General features: G+C 44.2%; 1 protein-coding gene across 3 annotated transcripts in view; it reads right to left on the bottom strand.

Moving 5' to 3' along the window:
* Window positions 1–2,606: 2,606 nt before the first annotated feature.
* Window positions 2,607–21,898, bottom strand: part of PIGQ (phosphatidylinositol glycan anchor biosynthesis class Q) — a 59,117-nt gene continuing 39,825 nt past the window's right edge. For all 3 annotated transcript variants that reach the window (XM_082261078.1, XM_082261077.1, XM_082261076.1), the window contains exons 7-11: window positions 20,904–21,015; window positions 18,904–18,984; window positions 6,995–7,109; window positions 4,525–4,586; window positions 2,607–3,146 (exon numbers count right to left, since the gene is read on the bottom strand). In XM_082261078.1, coding sequence (XP_082117204.1) covers window positions 2,994–3,146; window positions 4,525–4,586; window positions 6,995–7,109; window positions 18,904–18,984; window positions 20,904–21,015 — 523 coding nt within the window. In that variant the 3' untranslated portion in view covers window positions 2,607–2,993. The remainder of the gene's footprint in view (window positions 3,147–4,524; window positions 4,587–6,994; window positions 7,110–18,903; window positions 18,985–20,903; window positions 21,016–21,898) is intronic.

Raw genomic sequence — 21,898 nt, forward strand, 5'->3', positions numbered from 1 at the left:
CAAGAGTAAGGAGCATTCTTCCCACTGACTGCCACACTAATGTGTCATGAGTTGCAGATTTTAAATTTTTAGCAGGGATCCCCCGAGACCAGAAATTTATTTCAAGGGTTCCTCTGTGTTAAAAAGGTTGAGAAAGGCTGGCCACACATGTACAATCCAGCTACAAAACCAGCTTTGCTATCATTTGCCAAACATATGTGTTCACATCAGGTCAACATGCTGGAAGGGAAGGGAAGGGGAGGTGCTCAGACAATAGCGCACAGTAGTGACTGGTCAGGAAAATCCACCTTGGTCAATTAGTTCCAGGAAATGTGTTGAGCCAGTCTCCTGTCCCCTCTTTTATATCAACATATTGTACACAATATAATTGGTAAAAATATATCAATGGTAATGATCAGCGTTAGATCACTACATAAGCACGATGGCCTACTACAGTTCTTAATGTTATAATGTCTTTTTTTGAAGAAAAAGTTTTTAAAGTTGTCAGTAAAAAATAGATTTTCTGTAAACCAGTATGTTGTGATCTAGATACTTTACAAATCTGGTGCAAGGAAAGAAACTTTCATCCCAGAAAAATCCCTGTGGGACTAATCCTTAGTTTTTTGGATTTTTTTTTGCAAATGGTCCTAGATGAGCAGTTGGCCTATATTATTTCCCAAAGCATGTGAGATTGTAATGACAAACCCCCCTACAAGGGAAATAAAGAGCCTCTTGCATGTCTTGCAAGTTGTCTTAAACATATGTTTGTATATGAGAATCAAATACTGGTCTATTCAGTAGATTAAAGCAGTGTTTCTCAGCTCCGGTCCACAGGGCACACTAACAGGCCAGATTTTAAGTATTACCTTGGGGAGATGAAGACTAGAATACTGCAATCACTCCCGTGATGTTTCCACCTAATGCTACACCAAACAGTATTAGTAGTTAATGTAGGTTTTCTAAATGTTTTTTTTTTTTTTTTAACTACCTTTTCTGTCCTCTTCACTCACGCTCTCATCTGCAGTGTGGGCATCTGAAGCCCATTAGTATCTCCTTCCAGTATATGGTGCTGCTGTCTTACCCAGCATGCACCTCCTGACCTCGTGCATGCGCATAAACTACAAAGTGCAGCACACTTATTGTGTTTCCCATTGAATCCTGGGATTGATGAAACTCATATCCCAGGAGCCACGGCGAGTTACACCAGAAACAGAGCATTCCCCTGTGCAAATAAGGTAAATAGACAACTGGAAAAAAAAAAAAGTCCAACGAGGAACTGTAAAACGATAACGAAGGGAGGGGAGGTTGGCGCAAAGTTTAAAATGTGGGTGAAACTCCTTTTTAATTTAAGGAACTCCATCCCAGGAGGCCAAGGAATATACCAACATCACATATGTGCATTCAAGAAGACCACAGCAATAAGGCATTCCCACACTGATAGCAAAGCTTGATCTGCCAGGATTATCTCATACGCAGCAAGTATAAAAGTCAATGTGCTGCCACCATGGAAGTATATACTGCAATATAGTATAATTTCCATCAGTCCCATTTAGGGGGGTACATGTTATAAAGAAATCAACATTCCCAACACATGAAAGCCACTCAGGCCTCCTGGGTGAGACTTCTCAAAGGAAGAATTAATTGTCTTGAACATCTCAGACATAATATTGCGGCAGACTATCTCTTAGGTCTATAACAAGGGTGTCCAACCTTTTAGCTTTTCTGGGCCACATTGAGTGTAGAGAAATTTTCTCAGGCCGCATATAAAATATATACTATAGTTAAGGTATATAAGTAATAAAATGCCGCTGCGCCCTTCCTGCGCTGCCGCGCCCCCGCCGCACTGATTTAACACTAGAGGATGATCAAATGAAATGGAATCAGTATACAGAGGTTTACTTCTTCTGAGAGATATAAAGGAACACTCTAACCACCATGACCACTTCAGTGATTTAAAGTGGTCATGGTGGTAGGAGTCAGAAACACTGCACATGCTCCCCCTCCCCTCTGAGGCAGCCTCTGCCTACCGTTAGTTGGCAGCTGCTGTGGCCGTGCCCCTGACCTGTCTTCCTTCCTCCCCAGCAAGAAAAAAAATTGTCAGGGGGTAGTGGGTCACATTGCCTGAGGTTCCGGGCCGCAGGTTGGACATGCCTGGTCTATAACCACTCTTACTGTGGACTGAGGGAGGTGTGACTACTCTGTGGTACGGTATAACAAAATCCCAAGCAGACAAGTAATTTCCATTCAAAGTGAAACTCTCCTATGCAGAAGTTCTCCAGTAATAACTTAGGGCCCTTCCTTATCAGCTAAAATGCAGGTAAGCTAGTGTAAACTATGTATGGGCAGTGTTTTACTTTGTTACAGTGCAAAGCACTGTTTACCTTTTTAGGTTTTTTTTTTTTTGCTAACTTTATTGAAGTGTCACAAAATAACACTTCATTCAAGTCTATGTACCGCAGTATGATGCGTTGTGGTATGGTGAGCTCAACTGTGTAAAAATGCAGCATGTCTGCATTTTTTTGCAATGCACCATAACACAGCCATGTGGTGTGAACAGGGCTTATAGAGAACAATTATTTTCTATGTGCCCTTGCATTGAGCATGTGCTGGTCTATGCAGACCAAAGTGTGAACAAGCCCAATGAGTACGGGAGGAAACTAGTCAGGGATTGAAGGCCCTTGGCTCATTAACCTTCAGTGAAATTGAGGGTTGTGTTTAGCCTGAGCTCTTATCTAAATTTATCAGTGCTGTAAAGCACTCATTTTTAGGTGAGGTACTTCCATATTGATTTTTTTAGGTAGTTATGGTAGGACAACCCCTAACGGTTGAGTCAGCTGAGGATTCACACAACCCTTGGCTTACAAGGAAGTTAATATGTCGGGGTCTATAAATCAATGAACAAGAAAGAAGAAGGAATTTAACTGTTTCCTGAAGAACTTCTTTAAACTCCTCACAGCCAGTGTGTGATGACCTGTGGCAGTGTCCTTCATTTAAAAAAAACTGTCTGTGCTCCCTCAGTCTTGTTTCTCTTCCTTCTGCTTCCAGGGGTAGATAACCTCCCCAATAAACAGCTTCTTGCACAAAGATCCCCACGAGTCTTTGGGGTAACATCTGCTGGATGGGATCCTGTAGGTGTCAAGCACTTGCCCATAGGGTAGCGGGTTAATCTGTAGAGGAAGCAGCACAGAAAATAGATATAAAATGTATTTGTGTTTCTATTCCCTTCCAAATTACATACAAATTAGTTCTAAATTTTTGTGTATGTACATGTAAAATAAAGTTAATTTAAAAAAGCTATGCAAGAAAAGAAAGCTGGGTACTGCCCATATCATCCAGAGAGATTCCAGCTGTTGCTTTTGATACTAAAGTCATGATGCCTGATGTGTTTGGAAACCTTAAAGTGGTTCTAAAGGCTAAACATTTGTTACCTTAATGCATTGCCTGCATTAAGGTAAACACATGTTCTACTAGTTGTATCGCCCCATCACCCCTCTGTATACTTACCTGAGTCCTATCTTGAGTCAGAGCTATGTCCATCTGCAGCAGCGCTGGTCTCTCGTTCTCTCTCCTGACAGGCTCAGAGACAGCAGCAAGAACCATTGTGATGAGGGAGCCTGGGGCGGAGACGAGCCACACTGTGTATGTTAATGGATTCACACAGCCCAGCTCGGGGGCAAGCCCGCTAGTGTGCCCCCATAGGAGTTGGCTTTCTATGATGGGTGAAAGGAGAAGAGCAGGAGCCAAGAGAATTGGCAGAGGACCGCAGAAGAGGAGGTTCATAGCTGCCCTGTGCAATACATCTTTAAAGAGGAACTACACCCATAAGGGGAAGTTCCACTTTAAGGCCTACTCCCCCTCTCCTCTTTACCATTTGACACATTTTTTTTTGGGGGGCGGAGAGGAGGGGTACCTGGTTGAGACAGGCACATGCTTCCAGTTCTCCTCCCCCCTCCCTCTCTGCAGTCTTCTGGGACACGTTACAGGTCCCAGAAGATTGCGGGACCATTCACAATCCACAGCATGGCTCGCACATGTGCAGTGGGCAGGTGCCTGTGAAGCCACAAGCTTTCACAGCCAAGTGCCCACAGCGAAGATGACGGCACCAGGGACTGAAGACGGTCCCTGGCGCCCCCTCAGGTGAGCACAATGCTGAATCCTGGTACAGGCGAGTGTCGGTTTATTAAAAGTCATCAGCTACAGTTTTTGTAGCTGCTGTCTTTTAATTTTCATAAACATGACTGGAGCTCCTCTTTAAAGTATATTTAAACCAAGGAACACAAATGTAATTTATCGCAGCTTACCAGTCCTTCAATTGGACAGCTGCATTATTTCTCAGGCCAAGTACATTTTCTACAAGTACGTAAAATTTACACTTGGCAGGATTGCCAGGTGATAATAAAAAAAAGCTGAAAAAAGGAATTTTCCTTCATAATAAGCGTAACAAACAATTCTATAGATCAGAATATTAGTATCATAATAAAACAGCATTTTACACAGCTTATTCAACTGATAATACATACTTAACAAATGATATATTAACCTCACCTGCATCAACAATCGAAGTGGATTTCCCTTTTGTTGCTCCAGCATGTGAAATTTTACACCCTCTGCAACAGAAGTAAAAAAGTTATCACAGCGGGAAATTCAAGGTATAAAGGTAACACTTTCTGGGACGGTCTCTTCCGTCTCTCCCTCTACCCTTTGTCATATTTACACAATTGGTTGCCTGGGCTTCCCGGTTCATACTAGACCGTTAGGTACAGCACATGTGTTTCTCGCCTGCTGCTACAGCAAGGCTTGAGAAAATTGTCTTGCACTCCAGTCTTTTACCCAAATTTTTGATATAAAGGTACACTTATCCAAGCACCGCTATCCCTCTTTGCTAAATGACTTAGCCCCCCTTCACACTTGTGCGACTTGTCCTGTGATTTGGGACTGCAAAGTCAAATGAAAAGTAGTACTCCATGATTTCCAATGAGTACTGTTCATATCTGTAGGACTTCAAGTCGCAACGACTTCAAAGTAGTCCCTGTACTACTTTGGGCTGATTTTAATGCGTTTTGAGGTCCATAGACATAGGCATTACTTCAACTCCAGTCAAAATCGCGGCAAAAAAATGCAGAAAAATCGCAGCAAAAAAAATTGCAGTAAAATCACGCGACTTTTAGGTCGCACAAGTGTGAAAGGGGCCTTTCTGTAATCTCAGACATCTATAGCCTAAAGCAGCCCATTGAGGACTTGATTTTCTTGTCTTCCACCACAGTTGGAAGGAAAGAAAATCGCTTGATTCACCCATCAACACTGACTGACTGAATCCCTCCCGCAGCGATATTGTGCTCTGCCGGGGGGTGCCTTCCTTGCCGGCAGAACACAATGGTAAGCTATAGCCACTGGCAGTAATCAAATGTAAAAAATCCAACAGTCTGGTTGGGTAAAATCAGCCTGACCATACATGGATCAAGTCTCGGCTAGTCCCCGCTGACCCGCCTGATTTTCGATTCATATATGTCCAGCTTTAGTCTCTGACCCCAGGTACAAGAAGGGGCAGCCATGTTGATAATTATAGTGCTGCTCAAATGCTAAGCCTAAATGTACTCTTCTCTTACTCTCTGTACGAGGAGTTGGGGGACTTGTGTGAACTAAAATGTGAACTTACTAAACATACACTGCAGTCTGTCTTTTCAGTAAGAGAAAGAGACACTTTATGCCACAGAAATGTTTTTTTTAAATAACAAACATGTTATACTTACCTATTCTGTGCAGTAGCTTTGCACAGAGCAGCTTCGATCCTCTTCTATTCCAGTTCCCTGCTGGCGCTCATGGCTCCTCCTCCTCGAGAAGTCCCCCCCAGAGAAAGCCGCTTGCCCTGGGGCACCCTTGTGTGCTAGTTTCTGAGCTGCTGCTCTATGCGTCCATAAGACACATAGAGCTGCGGCTTGCCCCCCCTGCTCTCTCCTCATTGGCTCACTGGCTGTGATTGACCTGCTGCTGTCTCAGCCAATGAAGAGGTAGAGTCCCCATACTTCAGAGGCTATCGTGAACATCGCTGGATCGAAGGTGGCTCAGGTAAGGATTGAGGGGGCTGAGGGGAGCCACTAAACACCACAGGAGGTTTTTTAGCTTTATTACCACTTTAAAGCATATGTCAAGGCAAAACCCAAAAAACAAAAATCATATTTAGCACGTTTGGAATACATGCACATTTCCACATGTTTTATCCCTTTAAAAATCATACTGCAAGTACAGAAATATAGCTGCTGATGTGCCAGAAAAATAACATGTTTCTACCCAGGGTCAAGCCAAGGGTTAGGTAAAAGAGGTGACTGCCTTAGGCACTTCAGCAGATAGAGGGGAATGGGCAGGGATGTGTGCAAAAAAAAGGGCATAACATGCAACCTATGCGGCTAAAGTAGTTCACAGCTCATGGAGGGAGGGTGCTAAAGGACCTTGTCCCAACACTGCTCCTACCTTCCTCATTGACATGTCAACACATAGGTCTGACATCCTTAGCACACGTTATCAGCTCTGCTCTATGACCCCACCTTGGCCACAGGCAGTTCTGAACCTTCAAGACTTCTGGCAGGATCAACACATACTTTTTTTTATTTTTTGAACTGATATAACAAAAACACTTTTAGTGGTTTATTTGGCAGACAAAAAAAGGGGAAATGAGAGAAGTTCATTATTAGAGTTTACATACACTCAAAATATACACTTACAAATTTTGAGAGAAATACAAAGAAAGCCATTCTAGATTCAAACTAAAAATACCAGCTGCTTGGCTGCCTTTCTGATTCAATGGCTTTACATTTTTTAAGCGGGTGACTTTGAATAAATGTGCAGATCAGATGTTTTTGCTGCACAATGGATTTACTGGCTATATGCCGGCTCCAAGTCTGGGCAGGTATTAAAGTCAGAGAGGCAGGCGACCAGCATTTTGCAGAGGGACATCACTACTGGCAGACTCCATGCTTATTTAAGCACAGGATTTGAATAAAGTGATAAAAAAACCCACCTGCCAGCCGGTAGGAACGGCAGAGACGCAGTAGCAGTGCGTAGAAAGGGAGGGAGCTGAGCAGGTTTATAGTCATCTGGATGACACCTTGTACCATTATCACGAGCAGACGAAGCTGTCAGAGAGAAGAGGAAATAGAGAGTTATATGAGAAGATGGGAAGCAAAGGTGAAAAACTGTTGTATATATAATGAGAATTAGCTTTCATGTTTCAGCTTTACAGGTTACTGGAATCTGATTGGTCTGGAGGGGCAACACTCCCATTTTTTGTAATTTTTTTTAAATTGTCAAACATTTAAAGGCTATGGCGCTCAACCCAATCCTTCATCTGTTTGTACATAGATAAAGAAGGTAAACCAAACACTGCCATATGAAAAACTTGTGTATGAACAAAGAGGGTGTCCAACAAAATTTAATAAGATTTGGGATGTGTGGTGTGCATCTGCCGTTACTATTTCCACTAATTGAGAAGCCCATTGACTTCGACGTACAGTATAATAACCGTTAGAATTCAGGCCTCTCAAAGCGGATATCTAATACCCGGGGAAATAACGGTGACTCATTGTATGCTTTATATCATTTATCTTGTGATACAAGCAAGCTGTATATACATTTTCAAATACCTTGATACATGTCAGTTTAACTGTATGTTATCACTATGGTGCTTATGTTGAGCATTTTGTCGAATTATGGCGGGAGTTAACAAAACTAATGGGCTGTCACAGGTTCTCGTCAAGAAAACTCAACTATGCCTGTCCTTTCTGCCCCAGCTGCTCCATTTATAGAAGCTGTACTTCTATAAGATTCTGTTTTATTCATAGAAGCTGTAGTACAACGTCCATAAATAGAGAAGCTGGGCAGAAAGGAGTGGCATAGTTGGGCTCTCTTGATGAGAACCTGTGACAGTCCATTGGATGTACTAACCCGTGCCCCACTGGAAGATTACAGCAGCAGGGGTCGGGGCAGGACAGAGGAAGATTTTTACTAACAGAAAACGAATCAGCACAAGACAAACATCCTACTGACTGTAAGTTATGTCCCTTGTGCTGATTTTTCTGTTTGTAATTTTGGTTGCACTTAGGCTTCTAAAGAGAAGTTTGGGATTTAAAAAAAAAAAACATTTATACTCATAGGTGGATGCAGCATCGAGCCGATGCAGCTGCTGCATTTGTCCCCCACCGGCTCTACAGTGAGAACTGAGATATCAAATACTGCTGATTTCTCAGTTCCCCTTACCTGCTCTGAGCAGAGAGCCTTGACTGTCAGCTCTCTGCTCTCCCCTCCAGCGCTTACTGGAGCACTGGGCTGTGGAGGGGGCGGGAGGGCAGATCATTGAGAGGCTGAGCCAGGTGCTGGTCCAGGCTTCTGGGCAGATAGCGACCATATGGTTAGGATCTTTCCCAAGTCTAGAACAGAGGCAACACAAACTGCACTCCTGTGTTCTAAAGAAGTATGGCCAAAAAAGCTTTGGCCATACTTCTCCTTTAAATATAATCCCCTTCCTTGTAATAAGGCAACCAGGGACTATTCAGTTTGTATACAGACCTCCCCCAGAAATCTTTTTCCTGCTAACTGGATCATTGTGTTGTAGCCCTGATAAAGAGGGAAGTGTCCGAAATCCCCAAAACGCATGAAGTGAAATAATATTTGTGACGGAACCGTCGACCCACACCGTGCTTGTGGTCTTCCGTCAGTATAAGGCTTCCTCCAGTCTGGACATATAGAGATATTCCAGCCGCCCCCCATACAAGAACTAGCCTGAACTTAGCTTGTATGTGTCTGGAAACAAGTAACTCCTTTATTAAAACAAGCAGCAGATTTTTATACACTTGAGAAGCATGACAGTCACTACATGAACAATGGCCTGAATATTTACATAAAAGCATCACACAATGAATAGCTAACGAGGTACAGATGACTCATGGCTAATCCCATCTAGACAAGGTTACCATTTACATGCTAATTAGCTCAGCGTACTTAAGTCAGCCTGGAAGCCCAGACTGCCGGCACCAAAAGTAAAACAGATACAAATACACATATTATAGTGTAAATACTGAGAACCCACAGTAAACAATAGATGATCAAATCAACATGATTTACAATCCATGGAAGACAGGTGTTTGAGCTGATGACATGCATCTGTTACAAGTCTGATCACTTAAGCAGTCCAAATCATCAATTTATCTGTCACATAGTTTTTTCAGTCTCAGTGACGGTGAGTTCCGTCACATATCTTCCCCCCAAAGGTAGACGAACCAGGTACCAGACCCCCAACAGGTCTGTGCCTGAGTTCGTCGGGTAACAAGTCCCAAAGAGTCAATCCATCATGGCAACTTCCTTGACAAAGTTCCACATAGCTTGTAAATTTGTCCCGGCAGGGCGCATGGAGCTCTCGTAGCCAATCAGTCTGTGGAAGTCTGGTTTGGGCAGGCCAGACTGGGCTTTTTGGTCACCCTGTGTCCCTAAAAGACACAGGGTGATTTAGACATAAGAAGTGCCTAGGGGGTTGAGAGAGGTATTTCCCAACCTCTCTAAGGTAAGCTGTGTTCCAAGGACCCCCCAACCAAAGTGACTACCGTCACATCTCTCTGCTTCTGGAAGGAGACAAACACAGGAGGGGACCCCAAATGGGTTGACTTTGAAGGTAGTCTGTAGTTCCAGCCCCCCAATGTCTATACCCACACAGCACCCCAAGCAAATTGTCCCAAAGGGAGCATTACTCACCCAACCAACCTCTGCCTCTCTCGCAGAACATACCCGCTGCAGGGAAGAAGCGTTGACTGGCCCTTCTCCCTGGAGTCCTTTCAGCTGCTGGAGAGAAGACAGGGTGGCTGGGCTCACTCCCTCATGCTGTTGGGGATCTGGGCCGACTGCCCAGCATCCCTGGGGTATACAGGTGGGGATTGTAGTCTCATCCACCTGCTCAGGAAATCCATCCCTTGTGAGTTGAGGGCAGAGGCCAGCAGCACTCTGCTCTGTTGCCAGCACTTCTGCTGGGGACTCCACGTAATCTGCTCCAGCAACCTCTTGTCTCTTCTCCCCCTGGATCCTGATCTGCTGCTGGGGACTGACCACCACCTTCTCACCCTGGGTCTCCGGGACTGCTGCAGGTGTGGGGCAGAGGTCTTGGACCCTTTGTCCAGTTGTCAGCGCTTCTGCTGTAGAAGTTTCTTGTAACTCCACACATGCTGCTGGCAGGAAATCCCATGTCCCTGTCAGTGGTGTAGCAGAAAGGTCAGCTGCCTCTTCTCTCTGGGAGGCTGAAGCTGCTGTTGGTGTTGGGCAGAGCTCAGTAGTGCTAGGCCCTGATGCCAGCTGTTCTGCAGGAACATAAACTGAAAAGTCAGTGGCCTTGCACACATCTTGCTGGGTCACCAATTGTTGCATCCAGAGGTCAGCAGCGCTAGGCCTGGATGGTTGCTCATCTGCTGCAGGCTCACTGGGAGCTTCCTCCTCAGCAGAAAAGTTTAATAAATCTCCAGTCTCTGGAATTGCTGAAAGTCCAGGACATGGACTGGTGGCACTTGGGCCCAGTGCCAACACTTTTGTAGGTGATTTATAATCCAAATCATCTTCCAATGGAAAGTCCATTAAATTTGTAATCCGTGGTTTGGGAATGAAGATGGCTTCCTCTTCTCCCATACCTTTATCCAGCGGCTGAACAGATGCATTCCTCCATCCAAGCTCGTCCTGTGCAGAAACACGTTCGTCCGGGTGAGTCAGCACTTGCTGCATCCGCCATAAGACCTCCACATCCAAAACCGTGGGTGCAGGTGTGCAAGGCACACTATTACTGTGCCACATTGCCGACTCTTCAGTCAGGATTTCTGGACTGTCAGCTGGTACTTCTGGGTATTCCCAGGCAAGGGGAGCCCAGGCCTGCCACTGAGCAGAGTCTAGCAGCTGTCTGTAGGCGATCTCCAGCTCCCATTCCTGATTGGCTAGAAATTCCAAATCTTCCAGTGCCCAGTGCACGTCCAAGACATTCAGCATCTGTTCTCTGTATTCCAATATTTCCTCCAAACGCCACTCCAAATCGATCCCAAAGTCGGGGTCCTCAGACAGCCTCTCTAATAACAGCCCCAGGCCGCCGTAGCAAAAGCCTTCCGTTGGGCTGTCATCTGCTGTCCATGGGCACACTTGGGTTACATACCAGCGGAGGGCTCTATAGCTCTCATCCAACCGCATCTCCTCCTGGACCAGCCTGCTTAACTCAGCTTTCCATTCCTTATGCGGTAATCTCCCCAAAAACACCATTCGCACTTCGTACTGCGACCAGTACCTTTCCTGGAAGGAGGGGAGGATTTTTCCCTGGTGTCGCTGCTCACGAGCTAGCGCTTCTTTCCAGAGTTCCCAGCGGATCACATCATGCCATCTTAGCAGGACCTTCTCTGACACTGGCCCCCTGTGCTGTATCCGCATCTCTCGCAACCTCTTTCCGAATTCCTCTTCCATGGCGGCTGATATCTGTACCTCTCCTCTTCCGCTCACCGGACCTTGGATCCCGGTGGAGGTTTGGATGTCCCAGACTGCAGGAAGCATCCCACCGCTTGCCACCAATGTAACGGAACCGTCGACCCACACCGTGCTTGTGGTCTTCCGTCAGTATAAGGCTTCCTCCAGTCTGGACATATAGAGATATTCCAGCCGCCCCCCATACAAGAACTAGCCTGAACTTAGCTTGTATGTGTCTGGAAACAAGTAACTCCTTTATTAAAACAAGCAGCAGATTTTTATACACTTGATAAGCATGACAGTCACTACATGAACAATGGCCTGAATATTTACATAAAAGCATCACACAATGAATAGCTAACGAGGTACAGATGACTCATGGCTAATCCCATCTAGACAAGGTTATCATTTACATGCTAATTAGCTCAGCGTACTTAAGTCAGCCTGGAAGCCCAGACTGCCAGCACCAAAAGTAAAACAGATACAAATACACATATTATAGTGTAAATACTGAGAACCCACAGTAAACAATAGATGATCAAATCAACATGATTTACAATCCATGGAAGACAGGTGTTTGAGCTGATGACATGCATCTGTTACAAGTCTGATCACTTAAGCAGTCCAAATCATCAATTTATCTGTCACATAGTTTTTTCAGTCTCAGTGACGGTGAGTTCCATCACAATATTGATGTCCTTTTTTCCCCCACAAATAGAGCTTTCTTTTGATGGTATTTTTTGCGCTATAAACAAAAAAAGACTGACAACTTTGAAAAAAAAAAAAAAAACAATATTTATTTCTTTCTGCGATAAAACACATCCAAAAAAAATTTAAAAATCAACTTTCTTTATCAGTTTAAGCCAGTTTGTATTCTGCTACATATTTCTGGTATTTTAATTGGTTTTGCGCATAAGTTATAGCGTTTACAAACTATGAGATAGATTTATGGACTTTTTATTTTTTTTATTGTTTATTAGTAATGGTGGCGATCAGCAATTTTTAGCGGAACTGCGACATTGCGGCGGACAAATGTGATACTAAGTGACACTTTTTGGGGACCAGTGACACTAATACAGTGATCAGTGCTAAATAATATGCACGGTTACTGTATAAATGACACTGGCAGGGAAGGGGTTAACATCAGGGGTGATCAAGGGGTTAAGTGTACTCCTAGGGAATGTTTTCTAACTATGTGGGGTGTGGACTGACTGCAGGAAGAGAGAGATCTGTGTTCCTGATTAATAGGAAAACACAATCTCTCTCTTCCTGTTTGGCAGAAGAACCGTCTGCCTTGTTTACATAGGCAAACGGCCGTTCTGTCAGTCTCCTTGACGATCGTGGGTGACCGGCAATGATTGCGGCCGCCGGACCCGCGGACTGGCTCCCGCTGTGTCTAATCTAATCTAGGGCGTACGCCCCATAGAGCCTTAAAGCAAAATCACGTATGTGTACGTGATTTTGTGTTTAAGGGCCGCCCTGCCACAGTATATGTATGTTGGGCGGTCCTTAAGTGGTTAAAAAGGTTTCTGGGCTTTCTCCTTTCCAATTCAATTTCAATTTTTAGTATTTATGAGAGAATGCTACCTTGCTTTGTACACTGGTGTTCAGTCATGTTGGAACAGGAAGGAGCCATCATCAAACTGTTCCCACAAAGTTAGGAGCATGAAATTGTCCACAATGTCTTGGTATGGTGACATCTTAAGAGTTCCCTTCACTGAAACTAAGGGGCCAAGCCCAACCCCTGAAAAACAACCCCAGACCTTAATCCCCCCTCCAATAAATGATTTCGATCAGTGCATAAAGCAAGGCCTATAAAGACATAGATGGGCGAGTTTGGGGTTGAGTAACTTGACTGGCCTGCACAGAGTCCTGATCTCAATCTGATAGAACACCTTTGGGATGAAATAGAGCGGAGACTGCGCGCCAGGCCTTCTCACCCAACATCAGAGCCTGACCTCCCAAATGCGCTTCTGGAAGAATGGTCAAATATTCCCATAGACACTCCTAAACCTTGTGGACAGCCTTCCCAGAGGAGATGAAGCTGTTATAGCTGCAAAGGGTGGGCCGACCCAATACTGAACCCTACGGAGTAAGACTAAAGGCAGGCATCCCAATACTTTTGACAAAATAGTGTATCAGCAGGAGTTTTTTTAAAGCGCTTTTGAACCTCAGTCTAATAATGAGGTCATATAAGGAGGTGAGCGAGCTAATTTTGCATGTGATTTGAATGCATGCAGGTGATTTCTGGAGGAAGATCTCACCATCGTTGCACATTGCTTATAGGAGTACAGTGAAAAGGACTGTATATGGACACTTATTGAACTTTATTTGTTGTGCTGCACTATTTTTATTTATTAAAGTGCGGTTAAATGTCCCATTATGTTTTTTGCTTTCTGTATGTCCTTGGCGAGATTTCATTTTATTTCTGTCTGAGTCCCCCTGACAATGGGCACTAGGGCAACTAGAGAGGGTGAATGTACATAGACAGGAACAGAAAGCTGAAATACGTTCTAATGCTACAGCAAAGCTACATTTTCACTTAAAAGCTAATTTCTGGTCAAATTTTGCGACTGTGCCTGCATTGCATGGGTCAACTGCTTGTTTTTTCTAGGTGTGAGCACAAAGCTTTTACTCACCTGATCTGCCGATCTCCAGAAAACCACACTCCCCCACGGTCCAGCAGTGGACTATTCCTGTCTATGGAGCATGCCCTGGGCATGCTGATGTCAGGAAGATTCCATTTTCAAGACTGCTGGAGCTCAGGGGTGCCGGACTGGTCTTGTGCAGGGAGAATCAGCAGATCAGGTAAGTATATCTCCACTGTCCTTTCCCCTAGAATAAAAAGACCAGTTAACCCGTGCAGTGCGGGCACAGCCCCATTGCATGGGTAAAAAGAATTTGACCTAGCTTCGGCTTTAAGGTATTTCCATGCAAAATGGAATTACAATTCCTAACATACAGTGGTACAGGACTATTAAAAAAAAAAAAATTGAATTGGTCCCACTCCCTTCTGACACTTAGCCCTGCCCCTGACATTTGACTGGTAAATGCCAGAATCTCACTTTGGTATTTTAGTTTTGACTGAACCGAGTGCACCTTTAAAAATACTAATTTATCTCTAAGCAAATACAAGCGTATAGATTGCATATATTTTTGGAAGAGTCAAGGGTTGTATGTATGCATACTGTCTGCTTTCGCTCTCTGTAATGTACTAACCGGGCAGTTGCTACAAAACAACTGACAGCGCTCAGCAAATATTTGCAGTTCAGCTAAGTGAAATAACATCACTGCCAGCTCCATATTTGTTTCATCATAAAACTGACTTTACAAATCTATTATTTACATATTACCTGTTAAATTGAAGTGCTGCTTCCTTCTCTATGGATAGGAGTGCCATACAAAGGAAGATATTGCCATCATTGACATCTTACAAACATTTTAAAGTTTTTATGAGATTTTAGTGATTGGGTTTAAATCTACCGTATTTTAAAACACGTTGTCAATAAACACATTGTCTGTTTATTATATATGCATTTCAGGAAGTTATCAGAACTGAAAAGGTTTGAGATAGAAAATTCTGTTTTTAGGAAAACAGATTCAACTCAAATGCCAATTTTTTAGCAAACACCAAATTCATTACAATTTTCTGTACTCGACACATATTTATAAAAATAGTATTAGCTGCTCCTGTAGGAAATGGCAGATTGTATTGCAAACTGGAAATGAAAGGCTAAGTCCACTTTAAAAAAAAAAAAAATAATAGAGGGGTGGGTGCTGTGTCTGTCAATAAACCTCAGAGAAAAGGATTTTATGGTAAGTTAAAAATCCCATTTTCTCTTTTGTTCATTGACGGACACAGCTCCTGATCTTCATGACCATTGGGACATCCCAAAGCAGTGTTAAACATAAGGGGTGGAAACAGCAAAAAAATTTCCAAGGCTAAACAGTAGCCAACCAGGCAACAGGAGCTCAACCAAAAATAACTGGAACTCACCTGAAAAAAAAAAAAAACAATACACCCTCAAAGAGGATCAGGTCCCCTAAACAGCAGCCTGCAAAACCTTGTGGCCAAATGAAGCATCCACAGATACCAACACATCCACCTTATAGAACTTTGTGAAAGTGTGTACCGATGACCAGGTGGCCATCTTGCAAACCTGTGTCACTGACGCCTGATGACGCAAGACCCAGGAGGCACTAAGTGCAGGAGTAGAGTGCGCCTCGACAGGAAAAGGAGGAACCTGACCCCTGATGTAATAGGCCTGAATAACCGTCTGTCTGATCCATCTGGAAATGGTCGCAGAGGAAGCGGACAACCTTTTCCGAGGCCCATCTAGGAGCACAAATAGTGAGTACTACTTCCTAAAAGACTCCGTAGCTGCCAGGTACACCCTAATTGTCCAGACCACATCCAAGACATGCAAGGCAATTTCCTTCAGATGTTTTGGCCTGGGACACAGGGAAGGCAACACAATGTCTTTATTCAAATGAAAATCAGAGACAACCTTTGGGAGGAATGATGGACAGGGGCGAAGAACCCCCTTATCTCTGTGAATCACCAAGTAAGGTGAACAACAGGATAACGCCGCCAGTTCCGACACCCTGAGGTGATAGCCACCAAAAAAGCCACTTTCTGAGACAGCGTAAACAAGGCAATCTCCCGGGGATTCTCAAAGACAGGCTTTTGGAGGACCGAAAGCACCAAATCAGGGTCCCAAGGGGGCAACGGAGACCACACTAGAGGAACCAAATGTCGGACCCCCTGAAGAAAGGTACGCACCAGGGAGTGTGTGGCCAAGGGTCTTTGGAAGAACACTGACACCTGGCCCTTGATGGTACTCAAGGCCAATTTCTGTTCAACCCCCCGTTGAAGGAAGGTCAAGATCCGAGCCAAAAAAAAGGAGCGAGGATGAACCTCATGAGACTCACACCACATAATGCACGTCTTCCACGTACGACGGTAAATCTTCCTAGAAGTAGATTTCCTAGCGTTTAACAGCATTGGAATCACCGACTCAGATAAGCCTCTATTCATCAACACCTGCCATTCAACAGACAAGCCATCAAAGCCAGCAACTGTAAAGCAGGATGGAAGATTGGTCCTTGGAACAGCAGATACTCCCTGAGAGGAAGCTTCCAAGAAAGGTAGGCGACCAGCCGCATCAGATCAGCGTACCAAACCCGGCGAGGCCAGTCCACAGCCAGTAAGATGACCGGAATCCCTTCTGCCTCTATCCTGCGTGGAAGTCTTGGCAGAAGCTTGAGAGGAAGGAAGGCCTAAATTAGACGACACTGACCCCACGGGGCCACCAGCGCATCTGCGGCTTTCGCCAGAGGATCATGTGATCGAGCCACAAACCTCTGCACCTTTCTTTTGAGCCGAGACACCAACAGATCCACCTCGGGGATGCCTCACCTGAGACACAACTGATGAAACACCTCCAGATGAAGGGACAACTCCCCTTGGTCCAACGGCTGCCGACTGAGGTAATCCGCCTGTCAGTTTTTCACCCCGGGAATGTGTATGACGAAGAGGGCTGGAATAATCCGTTCTGCCCACCTTAGAATGCCGGCTATCTCCAGAGCCGCCAGGACGCTTTCTGTGACCCCTGCCTTGGCATTGGCATTGTCCGATTGAATGCGTACTGGACATCCCTGAAGACGATCCGTCCAATGGTCCAGGTACAGTCTAATCGCTCAGAGTTCCAAGACACTGATTGGTAGTCTGGACTCTTCCAGTGTCCAAATCCCCTGAGCAGAATTTTTGCTGAGGACGCCTCCCTAGCCGGACAGGCTGGCATCCGTGGTGACCACTGTCCAAAACAAGGGGAGGAAGGATTTTCCCAGTGGAAGCGCAGTCTCAGCCAGATCTGATTGTCCAGAGACTGCAGAGACTTGTCCCATTTGGCCAGAATCTCCCTTTGCAGGGACCTCATATGGAACTGTGCAAACAGAACCGCCTAGAAAGTAGACACCAGGCCCAGCACCCCCATGCAAGTCTGGAGGGATGACCATCTGCTGGACAACAGGAGATGAATTGCAGCCTGCAATTTTTGGAGTTTGTCCAGAGGAAGGAGCACTCTGGCTAAGGCAGAGTCCAGAGTCAGACCCAGATAGTCCAGCTTTGTGGACGGTACCAGAGCAGACTTCTGAAAATTCAGAATCCAGCCGAACTCCCTCAGAGTTCGTATGGTGATTTCCAGGTTTTTCCCCAGAGCAGTAGGAGACTCCGCTCGCAGAAGGAGGTCGTCCAAGTAGCCCAGTACCACGATCCCCCATTGACGTAACAATGCTAACACCGGCGCTAACAGGATTGGGCGCACCTTGCCTTCCTTCCTGGGAACTGTAAACAGGTTTGAGGAAAAACCCTGAAAACGTTCCAAAGTCAGAACCGGGATAATTACCCCTTGAAGTAACAGGTCTTGTAGCCAGAACTAATGACTTTGTGGACCCACTTTTCTTGTACCAGGAAAGTCCACTGGTCCACAAAATGGCAGGCCCGCGTGGCACCACGAGGCTCCCAGGGATCCCTAGGCTTTAAGGACAGGCCCAGGCAGGACAGGGGGCCCTGGCAGGAACCCCCACCAGGTACAACCCCCCCCCCTCGCACAGCAGATCGTCTAGAGGGAGTATACCCCCTGGGACTGCCCATAGGTGTAGCCAGATTATTTTTCTGCCTAGTGCCCAACTCCTATAGGGGCAGTATAACCCTATGGTCATGAAGATCAGGAGCTGTGTCCGTCAATGAACGAAAGAGAAATGTGCATTTTATTTTTTTTACAGGAGCCTACAAAGCATTGTACCCACGATCAGTGGACTGCAGGTGCAATGCCAGACTCCTACAGACTCTTCCCCATCTCTATATTCTCAGCTCATATTTTGGCTGAGGAGCTAGAGGAGGATTACGATTGAGCTGCAGTTGGGACTTGTAGTTCATTCATTCACAGATCTCTGTAAATGAATGACACAGTTGTGCAGGCGCAGCCCCACACAGTAAGGAAAATTTGAAAAGTATCAGCAGCACAGCATGCTGGCACAGGTGAGGATTCCCAGGATTGTGCCATTAGAACATTAAAGTTTCAGGTGAGAACCAGGAATGCCTATTTGTTCACATTCCTATTTCCCAGACCCTGCTGTCAGGTGTGGTTCTCGACCATAAGATCACAATGACAGCTTTGACATAGTGATCACATAGGCTTGTTTACAGGCAAACCTTTCAGCTCAGGCAGTCACAGTGCCTTGTTCATTTCTCAGCCTATGTAAGCAGGGTATTTACTAAAAACAATGTACCATATAAAAGCCTTCTATGTCCTTAAAAACAATGTAAAAATAATTTAGGAAGGCAAAATAGTTAGGGTTTTTGTCAAGTTAATCAATGCATACTGATGCTGCTAAAATGTTGTCTGGGCATCTAGACCATAACGACCTCTAGTGTTAAAGAATAGTACATACCAGGGTGAATACCAGGTAATACAGAGCAGTAGTTGGTAGGAGGAATAGCAGGATTGTGAATAACAACGTCCCGAGAAAGAGCTGCAGGAGAGAGGTGATATACAGTCACAACAGTACATTGTAGTAGTAATATATTACAATGGATGAGGTACAACAGTTTTCAGCCTCTTGTAGCTGCCACAGCAGTTTCCAGCACTAGACATTTTTGCCAACAGCTTTTATCACATGTGGGGTGGAATACACTTATCCCACTGACTCAGGATAACTACATCCAAGAGGAAAATCTTATATTATTGCAGCTTAGATGTGTGGGCTGTATTAGTTTTCACTTTTTATACTAAGAACCTTTTCAGCAGGTACAGAAAATACAGTTGATCTTGCCAAAAATGCACTGTCCTTCACTTGCTGTGAAAAGAACTGGAATAGAAAACATGTAATCTACTAATCCCATCCTATCATTTCAATGTAATGCAGACATGCCAGAAAAAAAAGTAAACTAATGTAGTTATCACACCTAAAAACTGGTAAGCTGTGATATATAGCAAAGAGTGCAGCGCTATCATAAAAATGAGAAAGAAACATGCATTTGAATATAAATATTATAGAGAATCAAGGTAAAACCAAAAACGTGCAAGGTGCGCCCCTGACGACGTCAAATGTATGATGAAACGCGTTGGTTGGGACCAGACGTGACGTCACCATGCTCCTCGGTCAAACATTATTGGAATGCTACTGTTGTTTTTCTCCTAGGAAGTTATACTTATGCTCGTTTTTACTTCCTATCATGTGAATGCATCTCCTTTTTAATAAATAGTAATTCTTTAACTATATTACGCTATGGATTTCCCTTGTTTATTTTCATGGCTATTGGACTACACATACCATTTACCTTCCTACTGAACGATACATCTTGATGTTTCCATCCAATGAGGTTTATCCTCTAAAGGCGTTTCGTGGCTTATCCATTAATTTGGAAGCCATATCCATCTGTTAAGTGGTCAGTCTTTTTGTTTCACTCATTGGTGATTCCGCAGTGTTCAAAAACCGGGAAGTTTGGCTCCTTGTGCATGCTGGGATTTGTGGTACTTCTCTTAAGGATATCATTTTACATCACTGGAGTGGACTTTCATTATACCTTTGATATGGACTCTTATTTTATTGTATGATTATGATACTTCCGGTATCCTCTTGCACATTTTTGGTTTTACTGTATAATATTTACATTCAAATGCATGTTTCTTTCTAATTTTTATGATAGCGCTGCACTCTTTGCTATATTGTATGTTAGGTTTTTTTCTATTGACCTGTGCAAGCTGCTGATTCATTCATTATTTTTCACTCATTCATTCATTGATGTTTTATTAGCGCAGATTTTTTTGTTTTTTGAAGCTGTAATATATTACATTTTTGTAATAACATAGCCACAAACCTATTACTCACCACAACTAATCCCTAAACAAGCTGAATGTAACCCCTAGTGCTAAAGGTGCATCTCACAGAAGTAAATACAATATTGTGATGATAAATACTAGCCAGGCAATACTATCACTGAAAATAGTACCTTTGTGATAGTACAAATATCCGTTTGCTTCTGACAGCTAAATAGGAACAGTGTGTGAAGTGCTGGAAACCTACCTGCCTGCTTACCGTCTTCTTTAAAATGTAAACTGAGCTGAGCATGTGCAGCTCACCTTACATTTTGGCACAGTGCCTGTGTGCCGGAAGACTAAACTCCTGCACGTGCATGGGAGTGATGTCATCATGCACTGGATAATCAACATAGCCAACAATGAAGATGCCGGGTTGGCAAGAGACCTTCTTGTGGGTGTTCACCTACTGGAGCAGAGGTATGTATTGCGGGCTTTAGTTCTGCTTTAAGTGAACCTCTTGCTTTTTCCTGCAGGAGCAATTTATTGAAACTGCAAGACAGGAATTCTATCAGCTCATATACCCCATGCTGGAAATGTGGTAGAATTACAGTTAGAGAAAAAACTAGATACCTGATCCAAGTCATAAGAGCATGAGTCCACCCGCTGACGCAGGACATTCCACTTTTTGCCACGAAACAGCCGCCAAAGAGACGAAAGCCCATGCATCTTGAAGCAGTATAATCTGATAGACCATTGGACAATGATCAAAAACAAGAAAGACAACATGTGCCATCATGAACTAAAGAAAAGTTAAACACTGGCAGGTCATCTGATGCGTGTACACAGTTCCTAAACTAGCCAGGGCACAGCTGTAAGCCAACCATTGTAATAAATACAAATGACTATCAATTAACTGGATGTTAAAAGAATAGCAATAGCAGGGCTGGCAATACTCTCCTAGGATTTATGCTGAAGTCACACAGTCTACTTAATTTGTCATAGTGTTTAATACAATCCAGAGCGCCTTTTGTACTGATGTCACGCCGCTGCACATCCTGGTCTGCAATGGCTTTACAGCAGTTAGTAGCATTTTTAGCTACAATTCATTGTTTCTTGTCATTTGGATGTTATGTACTTGGTCTAATTTTAAAGTGGCTCTTCAGTCATTTTTACATCTTTCCATCTATTAAATCCCCAGCCCTTATTGTTTTAACTTTGAATAGCAAAAAAATGTTTCTCGCCCGTAAATACCTTATACAGCCAACTTCCTCTTTCTTGTCCGATAATAAGCCTAGGGCGGCTAATGACATCATGCAAAACACTCTCTCTCACTCTAGTGAGAGTTTGTCAGCAAGGGAGGAGGGATGAGTCATAGGAAGGCTGCAGAGCTTTAGGGGGCTGGATGAGGGCAGAGATAACCGGAGACTGCAGAGATTCATGTGTATTCATCCAGAGAGGAGAAATGTACAGGCAGATGTGTGAGTGTGTGTAAATCCAGGAAGTGAACAGGAAGCAGCTTCAGCTGCCCACAGTTAAAATGACTGCCGCCACTTAGTGGAGGGAGATTTCTGCAACCTATTTGGCAAGTACAGAATCATAGAATATATAAAATAATATGCAAAGTG

This window comes from Pelophylax lessonae, assembly GCF_965119305.1.
Source record: "Pelophylax lessonae genome assembly, chromosome: 6".
NCBI lineage: Eukaryota > Metazoa > Chordata > Amphibia > Anura > Ranidae > Pelophylax > Pelophylax lessonae.